At 28.4% G+C, this 11,458-nt stretch overlaps 1 protein-coding gene across 1 annotated transcript; it reads right to left on the bottom strand.

Moving 5' to 3' along the window:
* Positions 1-3,383: 3,383 nt before the first annotated feature.
* Positions 3,384-11,216, bottom strand: LOC114120510 (uncharacterized). The gene is made up of 4 exons (XM_027982430.2): positions 11,005-11,216; positions 5,687-6,346; positions 4,382-5,311; positions 3,384-3,788 (listed from the first exon to the last, which is right to left on the bottom strand). Exons 2-4 carry the CDS (start codon positions 6,292-6,294, stop codon positions 3,587-3,589), a joined length of 1,740 nt encoding a protein of 579 aa, XP_027838231.2. The 5' UTR covers positions 6,295-6,346; positions 11,005-11,216; the 3' UTR covers positions 3,384-3,586.
* Between the last annotated feature and the right edge of the window lie 242 nt (positions 11,217-11,458).

Raw genomic sequence — 11,458 nt, forward strand, 5'->3', positions numbered from 1 at the left:
TTCTCGTGAATAAACTTTTCCATATTATGACAAATGTATTTTTGTATGATTATTTAGACAAGTTTAAATATTAATAGATTTTATGTTTTTGCCAAACCATATACATCATGTTTTACAAAAATTCACTTATTTTATTTTATGCACCTGTATTTACACATGATGGATATGGTAATTGGATAATCAACCTCTTTTTGTTAATTAATAATTTAAAAATTAACTTGTTATTTTTGGAATTTTTACATATATTTAAATATATATATATATTAAATTTAATTGAATTTTTATTATAATTTATAGTGTTAATTGACGATTCAGTTTTTTTTTTTTTTTTCATAAGAGATTAATTATTTTTTGAAGTAAGTTATTACTGTTTACGTATTTTTTAGAACATTTAATGTATCTAAATTGGAATTTAAATGATTAGTGTTTACTTAATTTAACATTTTCCTATTATTTATCAAGTCCTACAGATAATTTATAGAGCTTATTGATGGTTTGGAATTTAAAAATATAAATAGTAAAAGAAATATATATACTATTAAATTCAGCAACTACTTATAATTGTGCACAGATTATAAATCTATGATAATTTTGAAATCATCATTAACTCATATACCACTTAAACTAATTATAATGGATTATCGGATTAATACACTTAGTACAAAATGTTCAATAATTGAAATACTAATAGCTTAAATTTAGGTTTAGATACATTATAACGTTTTCAAAAAAATTTATCTAAATAGTAATATTCTAATTTAAAAGAAAAATTTTAGCACCACAGATTATGAAAATAGTGCTTATGCATACGTATGCATACTTATAACGAATTTCAAAAATCGGAAATTGAATAAATTCCTTATCGAAAAGAAAAAAGTAGATGAACATGCTTAATGAATCACTTGTCTCAGTATATTATGCAATATGCATGTATAATTAGATATATTTTATTTCTATTTTTATTCTGTATATTTGTTAAAACTACATTAATATCACAGAACTGTTATTTATTTTATGAATTATTAATCTATAAATTATTTTTTGTGTGATAAATTATTTTAAACAATTCATTCGATAGATGTCGCTATGATATACCAACATCAGTAAATTAAAATAAATGGTGATGTTGTCCGTAATATTATTATATAATACTACATGCATAGTATATATATATGCCATGTTATAACACATACCTACTCATTAATCAAATATAATATTAAGACGTAAGATTTAAGTAGTATACTATGGTGAATAACCAATAATTAATAGGTACGATGTTTTATTTTAAAATTGATGTAATAATATTATTGTTACAAATTACAATACTTATCATCGTCTATTCCAAACTGTATATTCTTTTGACATACCAGTAGTCTATCCAAACACATTTTTTAAGCTTGACTCTAGCAGTTACTTTTTTTTATTAATTTATGAATTATTATATTTATTAATTATTATTTAATATTTTATTTATATAGGTACATAAAGTAATATTTGTTTTTAAACATGCTATTTACTATTTAATGTTGTTAATTTAGAGTGCTAAACATATTACAAATACCCAGTTATCCTAATAGTTTAAATAAAATATAGGTAGTAAAATTTAAATAATCCATTTATTATGTTTGTAAGAAAGATTTTATTTATGTTAATATATTAATAATAATTTAACTATCACATTTTTTTTTAAATTGAACCATACCATTGATTAATGTGATAATGTTTTTCTAGATTTTTATTTGGATAAAACAAGTGGATAGTTTAAAATGTAGCTGTTTTATAATGCGGCAATAATACACTTTTTACATAACTTTAACATTCCATGATTATCTTAAAAGTTATTCCCTTGTCAAAGAACTTTTATTTGTTGTGTAATCACGAAATTTTTATTCCAAATCCTTTTAGAGTGCGAGAAAGAAGAAATAACCCAAAGGCTACAGCCTCTTTGTGTAAATGAAACCAAATTTTTAATGGAGATAGATGATACAACATTTGTGAAATAACAGCTTTACTTTTTACCAAAATCTTAAGGGATTTATCTCGAATAACAGTTGTATAACAAAAATAATGAAACGAAATATTTGTCGTTTTTTTTTTGTTTTATTATTATGTAAAATTATAATTAAACTAGGTAAAAAAAAATAATATATATTATAAAGTTAAAAAAAAAAAAATGGTAACTGCACTGTTATACAATGTCATTAACCAAGTTACTATAACGTGACAGTACTGTTAAATTTAAATTAAATGATTAACCATTTCAAAAATACACTAATTAGATCCCATTTTATAATAGAAACCACTCTTAAAATTGATAGTTTATTCATTCTTACTACTCAAAAAGATGATATCAGAAACACAAAACACTATGCTACTAGATGTTTTCCACTATAAGCACATTTGAGGAATTATAAAGCATAATTAAAGAAATTATTAGGTAAAGCATAATAATGCTTTTAGATATAAACCATAGTTTTTATGAATTTTTAGCCATGAGTAGATTTTGAACTATTGGTTTTCAACCTTTTTATACACGTTATATTTCCTACAAAATTTTCGGAGTACATCAATATACATAATATATATTCAATATTCATATGTACATTGTTTACAGTCTACTCACTCTACTTTATTAGATGGTTATTTATTATGAAATAAATTAATACAATTATGAAAAGATGTGTTAGCAACATTTTTTTTATTAGTATAGTAATTATCTTAATTACTTCGTATTATATCGATGTATATGTAGATTATTATTCCTTAAGCAGCAATATTAAGTCAGTTACTATTGGTAAATATATGTACTTACATACTTAGTTTATTGAAATACGATGAAAATTATAATATAAGTAAAACTAGTACTAGTACCTATTTTAAATACCTATGTAATTGAATAATAAATTGAATGGATAAGTACTAACATAAGTTAATAAACAATAAATCAAGAGCATACTCAGTAAAAATGGTAACAACCTTATGAAATGTTAAAGAAACTGAAACAATAAAATCAGAATGACAAATTTCGTGTTATCAATTTCCGATTTCGTAAGATAAAAATAGAAATAGTTGCATGAAACTCGGTGTGTGTTCCCTATAAAAAATCTGTTGGACGGTTTCATGCAATTATAGTTTTGTTTTTATAATTTCTCTGGTGTGCGGCCAGCCTAATAAGCCAAGTTTCAACCATTTTCGTTCAGTATTGTTCTATTAATTGCTGTAACAACATAAAGCATACTGAACGAAAATGGTTGAAACTTAGGTTATTATAAGAGAACACTACTATTAAAATTTTACCATAAGAAATAACTAATATTGAGAATTCTTATCATATAGATTTTTTGTATTAATCATTTATTGAGTAATTACATAATAATGCCAATTTTATTTAAATACATAATTCTACAATATAATTACAAATTAAATCTAATAGGAATAAATATATTTCGCAGGGAAATATTTTATGTAAATAAAAATATGTACAAAACATCAATGTGTAAAATAAGCTTTTAGAAGTTAATGTTATAAGTAAATTATTAAATAAAATACACGAAAATAGTACGCCGAATACTAATAATAAGTATTATCATTGTACTGCGTCTATCACATTTGTAACCGTATTAGCAGTGTTAGTAATATTGCAGTCGTAATGTTCTGAGCACCATTTTGTCCAATAATTTGATGGATAATCCGACTTGTTATGAATCACATTACTTACATCGGAATACGCTTTGAGATAGGTTCCTAGTTTTTCATTCGGAATTATCTTTGATACTCGATAAAGCATCCTGAAATAAAAATATTGTATTATGTGTTAATTTAATCATATAAAATAATAATAATAATAATAATAATAATAGATTATTAGATTAATATCATGATTTGTATTTGAAAATTTCCAATTCATCGTAACCCACGCACAATAGATTTAATGTCGACGATCATATGTAGATTATGACTTATGGTCAGCGAAATTTTATTCGTACTAGAAACATAAAAAACAAGTGTAATGTGAACTAGAAAAAAAATACCAAAATTGTTCAATACTTTATTATTGTTAATGCAATAACCAAAATAATATTTATGAACACAACGTATATGATTAATCTAAATCGTATATAGGTTTATCGATAATAATGACCCCAACTCTATTATTTGTCATCGCCGTCAATCTATGCAATACAAAGACAATACTCTCCCCGACGTATAATCTAGTATTTAAGAGTAGTTATAAATTATAGTTAATAAATTGGCAAATTTAACCATATCGAATTTTCCAACGACTAACCCCCCCCCCTCCTGCTTCCACGAGTTTAAATAATAGAAATAGGTATGTTTAATTAAACTATAATACATTGTCGAAATTCTTTTGATTTATTACCAATTAATCCAAAGAGGAAGTAAACCGGCCTTTTCCACCACAGCCATCCGACACGCAATTCTTTCCACGCACTTTTCCGAGTCCAACACCTTCCGGAATACGGTCAGAGCTGGGTCGAACATGTCCAACCGCCGGTGATGGTCGCTTACCGGTGAGTCGTCGGGCTTGTAAGACGGCGACAAGGCGCCGTTTTTGCCGACCGCCGTGCCCGGTAGCGCGGTGGGCTCCGTCAACACTTTGGTGGCCGCGGTGGACGACGCCGGTACGAAAATCGGCCCGGTCAGAAAATCGAGTATGCGCGCCGGGATGGTCAACAGGCCTCCGACGAGCATCGGGGCCGAGAACAGGGACAGGAGCAGCGGCCCCACCGTCAACAGGATGAGTGGTATCATGAACAGCTTGAGCAGTTTCATCAGCTTGGTGATCAACAGGAACTTGAAGAACATGGCGATCAGGAACATCTTGAGCTTGAACACGAGCAGGAACAAGATCTTGAGGAACCCGAACGCCTTGAGCTTGGCCAGCCCGATCTTGACCAGGGCCATTATGCCCACCTTGTGCCAGTCGATCTTGTCGTAGATCATCTGCACCTGTTGATGGAAGTTGCCGTTCGTGTTGTACTGTCCAGCGGCTGGACGGTGGCCGTACGGCGGCAGGTTGCTTATGTACGACACTTGCTTGTAGCCCGGCGGCATCATCAGGCCGGCCGGATACGGATACGGCGCCGCCAAGCCGTACGGCGGCCGGTCGATGGTCGACACGCCGCCTCCGCCAACGCCGTAACTTCCGGACGGGCTCCATCCGGTCCCGTCGTTGCCTTTGTTGTAGCTCGCGTCGTACGAATCTTGATAGCCCGCCGAGCCGTCTTCTTCTGCCACCGATATGTCCGTGTCGACGGCCGAGTAATCGTTAATGCCGCTCATTAATTGTCTGTAAATAAAAACAATGCGTGTTATGTTAAATAGTGTATCCTTTCGATTCACAAACACTTAAAACAGGACGAAGGATAAGATTTTCGCAAAACGATAACGCATCAACCCCCCGCTTGAATTCCGCGGATGATAATATTCATAATATATGATCTACGATAACGGCACGTAATAATCAATTGTTAAATAATATTATCTACAGCTGTTCATGACTAGTAATTATTAATCGCGTTCAATAAATTAAAAAATAATATCGTGCGTAATATATTATGAAAAAGATTTTCAAACGGGGCGTTGAAGCGTTCTAATATTTTGTAATCGTGTCGGTAAAGGTAATTTCGTACTTAATAAATAACACTCGGAGTAAATTTCGTACCTATTGTTCACGTGATACACATCGGCGTCGACAATAATGTCGGTCTCGTTACCGTCATCGTCGTCTTTTTCGCGCACGATGGTCGCGCCGTTACTGCTCTGGTGGTTGGACGGGCGCACTATTTGTCTTATCAATTTTCCTCGGACTACTAACGGTGACGTTTTTCTACCGGTCACCATAGGTCCGAGTACGGGGATACGATTGTCTCCGTTCAAAGACCTACTAGTGGCTAACTGCAAGGGTTCAGCAGTGATGGTGGAAATGGTAGCAGTGGTCGTTGTTGCTGTTGTTGTTGTTGTTGTTGTCGTCGTCGTTTGGTTTTCGGTGTCTAATCTTTCATTTCGGTTCGGCTCCGGAGTTACCACAGCGATAATCGGTCGCCCTTCTTTCCGCTGTTCGTCTACCGGCCGTTCCGTCGCTTTTGGCGTGACGGTTTTGGAAGTCAAGCTCACCGACGGAAATTTGCCTTGGTCTCGGGGTACCGGTTTCTCGCCGGTCTTGTTGTAAACAGTTACCGGGGTCTTGGACATCGCTTGACCCGAACGAATGCACAGGAGAGTGACGACGGACGTCACCACTACGATTGCCAATATTTTCACGACGTTCATGGTGAACGGCCAGCCAGGGGTCGGTCCTCGTGTTCGCCGGTGGTTTTCAAGCCTGCGAAAAACAAACATCATTCTTTGGCATCACGAGAATCGACTATTAAAAAAATAATAACAATATATTATAATATTATTATTGCTATTATATGTTTCTTTACTAGACTGTCGTCGAACGCCGCCGACTTGCGAACTCGAACAACACTCGTCGTGCGGTACACACGAATAATTATTATTCTAAGTGAATACGATATTATTTACCCGAAGGTATGGCTCGCTAACGTCGAGCAGAAAGTGAAAACTGTTGCACTTTTCAACAGTTATTATTTACATCGTAAATTATAACGCTGTATAGTGTATACATCCAAATAATTGTCAATAGTAATAATAGTGTTATTATTATTATTTATTGCAGCCGAACGCCGTCTTACGATACATATTATATCTATACGCTGTACACAATAATATTGCAACGGTAGTTTTTCATGCGATTTCATGAACGCTGCTGACACAGTCCGTAAGGTTCGAAAATCGTCCGACTATTGTTATCGCGAGTACAACAATAATAACCGTTTAATTAATCACCGAACGATATTAACGAATTTTTAACATGTTCCGCCGTATGATTACGGCGTTGACACACGGTCCAAAGAACGTTTGTTTTCTAATAACCACGCTGCCGAAAGAATAAATAATAGCTAACACGTTTCCAAAAATGGATTACCGGTTACCGGAATTCTGTGGTTTTATCGAGACTAAAATTTGCGTTTTCTCGCTTTTTTTGTACCGACTACCAATAATACGTTTAATATTTATATTAATAAACTGTTTACCTACTTTATTAGTTTATTTTATAAATAAAATCTTTTTTTTTCCTTTTTTTCTTTACTTGCATCAGAGTTTAGCTGACTGTTGTGTTGTTAAACTAATAACATAAGATATTTTTTATTTATTATTAATCAGCGACATAGATTTAATGAATTTTTAATATAGGTACAAAATAATATTACAGATTTATAGTTTATACTCATATTTTTACGATTCTTTGTAAATTATATTTTTCTACGTTTAACAGTTTAATATAACAGTTTTAAATAACTTTTATATATTATTTTTTTTTTTTAATTTTCGACGATCTACAAAAACATATTACGCCTTGACATTCAATACCGCTGATCAGTGATCATGTTCAACTTTATCATTAACTAGTGACTATATATTGGCCCATTTTTAAAATCAAAAATATATAAATCAATGGGATCTGTATATTTGTGAATGTATAGTAAATAAATAATATTGGTTAACCTATAGCGTATTGTACAAGCCACACGACTGGGGGACAAAAAAAAATATTAAATTTTCACGAACATGACCGTCCGATAACAATAGGCACTTTCCCATTATATAAGGCAAATAAAAATAACAATCTTTCAATATAATATATAATTTTTTTTTTTTAATGGTGCTTCTCCGTTTTTATAAAACTCGGTCATACATGAGGGTCGGAATCGTTGTAACTACATATTGAATATAACGATGTTTTTTTTTATTTTTTAGACTTTTTTTTATCTAAAGAAACAATAAAAATATTTATTTTTTTAGATAAGTATACATAGTATACTTTTTATTGTTGCAAACTCTGTAAAATATTGTTCGAAAAAAAAAATTACATTAAAAATAATCACAGTTGGTTGTTATTTGTTCATTTTAAAATAACTGAGTTACTGAAAAATTAAACACCAAATGAATTATCATGTGTTTTTGTTCATGTAATAACTCACTAATAATGTTGAAATATTTTTTACATTAAAAAATAGTATTCAATTAGTTAATTATTTTTCGTATATTTATTTCAAGTGCAATACATAAAAAATACTATGACAAAGTAAAATGTATAGTGCGTTTGTATTATATAGATATACAATGATGATCGATGAAAAAAATACACATCAATAATAAATTATTATGAAGTAAATATTATAATAAAAACATTCAAATGGATATTTTTTTCAATATGTTAAAATTTATTATAAACACGTGTAAGTGTGTAACTAAGTTAGGAAACTAACAATAAACATTTTATATGATGTGACTTAATTAATTTAACCATCAACCACCTTATTATTTATATGATTCAATAAAATGTAGTTTAAATAATGAGCTTAGATTTTAGTTTGTTCTTTGATTGTACTCATGTTCAAAAGTTTTGTATGTTAAAAAAAAAAACCAGTTAAAAGCATAACAATGTATTTGATTTATATATGCCTAAGACAAATCATATATTTATGTTTAAGTTCAAATAAACATATAAAACCGATTGGAGAGTACAGTTAAGTTTATTTAAATTTCTATAATTGATTTAGAATTTCTAAGAAAAAATTAACTTATATTTTCTTACATATTCCTATAATAATGTAATATAATATGTAACAATATAATTTAATATATTTGTATAACTAATAACTAATATAACTAATTTGATAAGAATGTGCATTTCTCATACTCTGTGTGCACAGTAAAATAAAATCAATTTTAAAATATTTAAATACATAATGACTTGTTAACAGTAATACATTTTAAACGAACTAAAAAAATAAATAAATCAACTAATATATAGATCAGTGATAATTTTTCATTTGAAATTATAGGAATAACACTTAAATAACCAATTAATTTTTCAAGTTTTAACTATTTAAAGTACATATTATGTATAAATTGTTTAGAAATTCGATAAAGTTTATTGGACTTTTATTCGCGCCCTAGCTTTTTACTCATTTGGAACTTTTAATTAGATATAATTAATTTTCAGTATTAGATAGATAAAATGACAAATGTGAAAAAAACTGATTGGTTCTTAAAATCGAGAAGTAATTAAAAATAACTCTTTATTTCCAATTTAAATATTGTCTGTGTATTTTACTGCATTGACTATGAGATCAGCTTAGTGAACCTCAGCACTTAATAGAGGAATTTATCAAATCAGTATCGTATCATTTAACACTTTAATTTCTATATAAAATTAATTATAAATATTATTAATTACAGATTTTTTGTTAATTTTAAATATTATTTTAAACTGCTATAGAAACATACAAATTTTATTATATTTATATATATATATATAATACTTGGTACCTTTGTATTATTAGACATTTAATTATAACGCTTGGTTTTATGGTAGGTACTCGTTTCATTACTGTTTAGTAATCAAAGTGAGTATTTCATATGTTCAGAATAAAAAAATATAACACTTAGAATTAAAGAACTATCACAGAATCTATAAGTAATGCATTAGTACTTTATATATTATATTGAAAAAACTGAACTTTTAAACTCGATATACACATTTACTTAACTGTCGCAATCAAATTAACCATCAAATAAAAAGCCAGTAGAGTAACGCACCATCATATTTTGAAAGTGTTTATTTTTCAGGTTATTTTATACTTTTATGTTTTTTTTTTTTTTTTTTAAGTACTTTTCTTGGTTTATCAGTTTTTGTGTGTTTTGTGATTTTGTTATCCCTTATTTAGTGTAAAATAAATAGTACTCTATGGTATTACCTTCTTATAAATTCAACTAGACGTTTTTATTTTATTTTTATTTTTGCAAAAAAACATGCATTTTATACGAGATAAAACGCATGGTAAAAACATTAAACAAACTACTTGTAATTTAAATAATAATATAACATATACCTAAATCATTTAATTTTCTGATTCTATGTATTTTTTCCATATTTACTCAATTTAAAGACAATATTTCAATAAAATAAGCCAACGTTTCCAAATTACAATTTAACGAATTGTGTTTAATAACAACGAACATACTGAATTGATAGATACTGAACACAATGAGCATGATAATAAACAAAATTATAAAATATATATTAATATTTAAAGGGTACTGTGCTTAATGCAAGTGATTTTAAATCACCTTTGAACTAGTGCAAGAGTTATGTATGATTTTCAAGAATGAATTTAAATTGGCGCATTAAAAAGATTTTATCGATTTAAATTTAAAATGCGTTGATTTATATTAGTTATATTTAAAATTGATGCTAATTTATACAAATATATCAGGATATAGAAGCTATTTTTATTATAAAAACCCTTTAAAGGGCAAAATAGGAAACCAGAAATAAAGGGGACTTATAATAATTGTAAATGTTTGTAATAACGTTTGGAAAATTGAAGAAATATTTTATTTTAAATTTAAAACTGTTAAAGTTTTATTCACAAGATTCAACATCAATTTGATATTTAAAATATAAAACAACATATTATACATTCTTTTATTTTACCTTAAAATATCACCAACTTTGTTTTAAAAATATTACTATGTTCTTAAATGATCCATTAATGTATAATTGTATTATTATTGGTATAATAATACTTTAAAACATATAAATATATCGAAACATGTGTATCTTATTTTATGTTTAAATTCATAATGGACTATTGAATTATTGTAAATTTTAAGGTTTTTAATCATATATAAATAACTTAACAAAAATTTTTTTTGAGTTTTTCTACAGTATGCACATTTGAAAACATCATTTAAGTAATATAAGTTCTATATTTATTTATACGTTCCATAAAATGTTGAAAACTAGTTAATAACAATAATTGTACATTTTTATGCTTAAAAAAAATATTAAATTAAAACTATTTAACGTATGTTTCTAAAAATTATTTTTAATGTAACTGTACTCACCATTATATAGTTTGATTTTGAATATTCTAGATTAATTCAATAAATTCTTAAGTGCCATTAAATCCACTTAATAATATTACTACAAAACTAAATTTAAAAAAATAAAACAAATAAAAATTATAATTTTTAAAAATTGACGTCTAAATGAAAAGTATGTATGTATGTGACAAAAGTGTTTTAAAATTATTTAATTGTTTATGATTGTATTTTACGGAGCGGACAGGTGGTCGTGTGTGTAATACAAATCAACTACTGCGGTTGAAATAGTCGTTGGTGTCAATTCAAAAAATAATCTTCTACTATTCCTGCCACAGTAATACAATAACCTCCCAACTGGAGGAAGAGATGGAAGGTATTCAGAGGTTAATAAATTGGTGGTAAGGAAGAAGTTATATATATATATTTACGCCTGCAACATTATTATCAAACAGTAATGAGAAAATGACGGACGATT

The sequence above is a fragment of the Aphis gossypii genome, chromosome 2 (assembly GCF_020184175.1).
Source record: "Aphis gossypii isolate Hap1 chromosome 2, ASM2018417v2, whole genome shotgun sequence".
NCBI lineage: Eukaryota > Metazoa > Arthropoda > Insecta > Hemiptera > Aphididae > Aphis > Aphis gossypii.